Raw genomic sequence first — 3,204 nt, forward strand, 5'->3', positions numbered from 1 at the left:
AGAGTCTGGAACTTGCAAAGATCGATGGACTGTAGAAGAAGGTGGGTTGTCGACGACGATCGAAGCTGAAGAATAAGATGGCGGTCGACGACGATCGACGCCGAGGAAGGTGGGTTGTCGATGATGATCGAAGTTGTATAGACTTCTATCAAGCTCAAGTGAAGACATCACTTGATCTAGTAGACAAAAACCTTGATCGGATAGACAAAAATCTTCGATCCATAAGGACAATTCAAATGCCGTCGGTAACCATACCGACGTCTTCATCTTCGCTCCTCACTTCCGCTTCACGGGATAGCAAACGGTTCAGAAATAAATCGATTGCAATCGATGACTACCCTCCGCTCGTGCTTCCTCTCCAGTGGTGCGACCCCCCTAATGGCGAGATCCTCTGCCTAATCCCTTATTTCGCACTCAACCCGTTGTCGTCGCTCGCAGCTTTCGTCTAACAGAACTTCCAATTTTGAGGGCCGCCACTCCAGTGCCAAGCATCCAACCTGATAGAGCGCACAATTTTCTGCTTCTGCATCTGCAACACTCTACCCTTGATTCCATGCCTAGCATGTCTGGCATCGAACTCGATTCCACCCTTGAGATTGCCGAGCAATCCGTCCTCAGCCTTATCTTGTATTTAATTGCCAAACATAAATCTGTGGAGATGGAGATGGAACAAAAAATGGAGGTTTCAAAAAGAACAAAAGGAGAATATGGAGAAAAAGTCGAGGACGAAACCCGAAGAAATTGTTCAGGATTGTCAAAATATTGACGATTCAAAGAAGTAGGATGACAAGGAGAGGAATCTTGATATGCAACTCGATATGGAGAAGCAAGACAAAGATTTCATCGGAACCAATGCCGGATCTGGCGCTAGCAAACACCATGCCCATAAGCAACAGTCAAGAGGTGCAAAAGTTAAGCCTAGAATAGAGAAAGATGCAGAATCTTTATCCTTGACAATGCAAATTCCATGATGATCCGATGGTCTTCCTCCTTTTGGGTACATGGTTCAAGTTCCTCTACCGCCTTTTTGTCCTGATGATGCAAGCACCAGTTCTTCCAATGCAGGTCAAAGCATATTTCCCTTACAACTTCGGCCAAAAGCGTTGTGAAACTCACTGCTATATTACACAAAATATACATCACCATCAGCAGATGACAAGATTACATCCATATTGGCCTTCAACAGTTGTAATCTGATGTAGAAGGGGAGCCTACCTGCCAATCCATCCACCGATTCATCACAGAAGAATACCACTGGTGGTAGGAACAGATACATGACGTCGGCGAATACCACTGTTGATATTGAGGACATTTTTACTGCATGTGTGAAAATGCCCAGTTTAACTTCTAGTGACAAGGCTGATCCAACGTAATGCTCCCAAGCTGTTCGACGAAATGTCGCTAAAGGATCTGAACCCAACTTGAAGAGGCTAGAGGAGGTTGTGTAGAAACTTGATAAAGTTACACCTGAGGTTAGAACTTTTATTCATCTTTTAGAATGCACAAAGTAGGAGCAGCAGCGTGAGTTGTACAAAGCACATGAAACAGGATCCTTGCCTAGAAATGATCTCATTAATAGAGGCAAGGATAAGGAGTTTGTTAAGCAGTCGTTGAGGAAGCCATCAAGTGAGTATTCGGGAACTGATTTGTACATAAACATTTATCTTCTATCTATAGTGGGGCATGGTGGTATGGGAAAGATAACTCTATTGCAACATGTCTATGAAGGTGAAACGTCAGAGGAATTTGATCATAAAATGAGCATGAAGGATGCACGTAGGATGTTTGATGGAATGCCTGATAGAAAGTTTGGACTCCACACATTTGATGATTAATGGATATGAAAGTTCTTTTGGAATGTTAAGCCCTTATAAACTAGCCCGAGGCTAACCAAGAGGGGGGTGAATTGGCATTTTAAAAATCTTTCAAACAATTAAAACACAAAAACTAATTAAAACCAAAATTCACCACAATGATAATCAAAGTGCAGAAATTAAATGCGAAAGAAACAGTAGTAAAGAACATAAAGATTTATAGTGGTTCGGTATACACGACCTACATCCACTCCCTGGAGGCGCCCTCCGAGTATTACACTAAAACTCAATGACTCTCCTTTTTCTCCCATAGCAAGGCCGAGAAGCCTTTACAAAACTCTTTTCCACCGACACCGGTGAGGCAGAGAACCTAACTCCTTTTGCTTCCTCCTGAAGCAGGCAGAGAACCTTGATCGATTGCTGAAGTGAAACTCTCTCAACCCTCCAAGGATAAGGGACTATGATGGAAGAAGAAGATGTGGATCAAAGCTTGGAGCAACATTTGTGAAACCCTCTCACAAACTCCCTCTCACAAGATCCTCTCTCTTTCTCTCCCTCTCTCTCCCTCTCTCTCCCTCTCCTCTAGGCTCTCTCAGGTCAAGATAGTAGCAAAAGATGTTCTAAAGGGTAGAACAAGGGCTCTTAAATAGAAGAGCTTCGGAATAGCTCATTAATTGCAAGGAACCGACTCTATCATCTTGAACGATCAGTGTAATTTAAGCTTAATCAGTCAGGATGATCTGGGACGATCAAATGAATTTTGTTCATATCATCCAGGCCGATATAAAATCATCCTATATGATTAGTACAAATTGGTGAATATCTTCAAGTTAATCGCACTAAATGGATGTCTGGACGATGAAAAAATAGCTTGATCGTCTAGGCCGATCTCACGATCATCCTGGACGATTAGTTCAAATCTATGAAAATCATCTAGAGCATCGCCCTGAATAGAAGCTATCTGATATTGATCATCTAGGAGCAACTAAGGTATTTTGAACTGATCATCCCAGATGATCTTACGATCGTCCATGATGATATGATCGTATCAATCAAGCCTTAATTACTTTTTTTAATTACCAGATTAATTTAGGCATAATTATATGCATCATCTAGGATAATGTCCAAAAATAAATAATACATAAATAGATCTGACAGCTAATTCTTTCTGATTTGAGCATATCATCCCGAACGATACAAATATCATTCAGGATGATGTGCTTGATGATGATTGCCTTAATAAGAATGTCCTAATTAGACTTTCTATTTTTAACTGATCTTCCAGGATGATATTTGGATCATCTTGGACGATGTCCTCAAAATAGAGAACTCTAAATAAGACAGAAAAAATCCCCCCAAGTGTGTGTGTGTAAGGTTACTTAGCATCAAG

General features: G+C 41.4%; 1 protein-coding gene across 1 annotated transcript in view; it reads right to left on the minus strand.

Moving 5' to 3' along the window:
• Positions 1-1,123: 1,123 nt before the first annotated feature.
• Positions 1,124-3,204, minus strand: part of LOC110115769 (zinc finger BED domain-containing protein RICESLEEPER 2-like) — a 13,130-nt gene continuing 11,049 nt past the window's right edge. Inside the window, exon 4 of the mRNA XM_028695814.1 lies at positions 1,124-1,467. Within this exon, the coding sequence (XP_028551647.1) occupies positions 1,124-1,467 (344 nt within the window). The remainder of the gene's footprint in view (positions 1,468-3,204) is intronic.

This window comes from Dendrobium catenatum, unplaced genomic scaffold (genome assembly GCF_001605985.2).
Source record: "Dendrobium catenatum unplaced genomic scaffold, ASM160598v2 fragScaff_scaffold_687, whole genome shotgun sequence".
In the NCBI taxonomy this organism is placed as follows: domain Eukaryota; kingdom Viridiplantae; phylum Streptophyta; class Magnoliopsida; order Asparagales; family Orchidaceae; genus Dendrobium; species Dendrobium catenatum.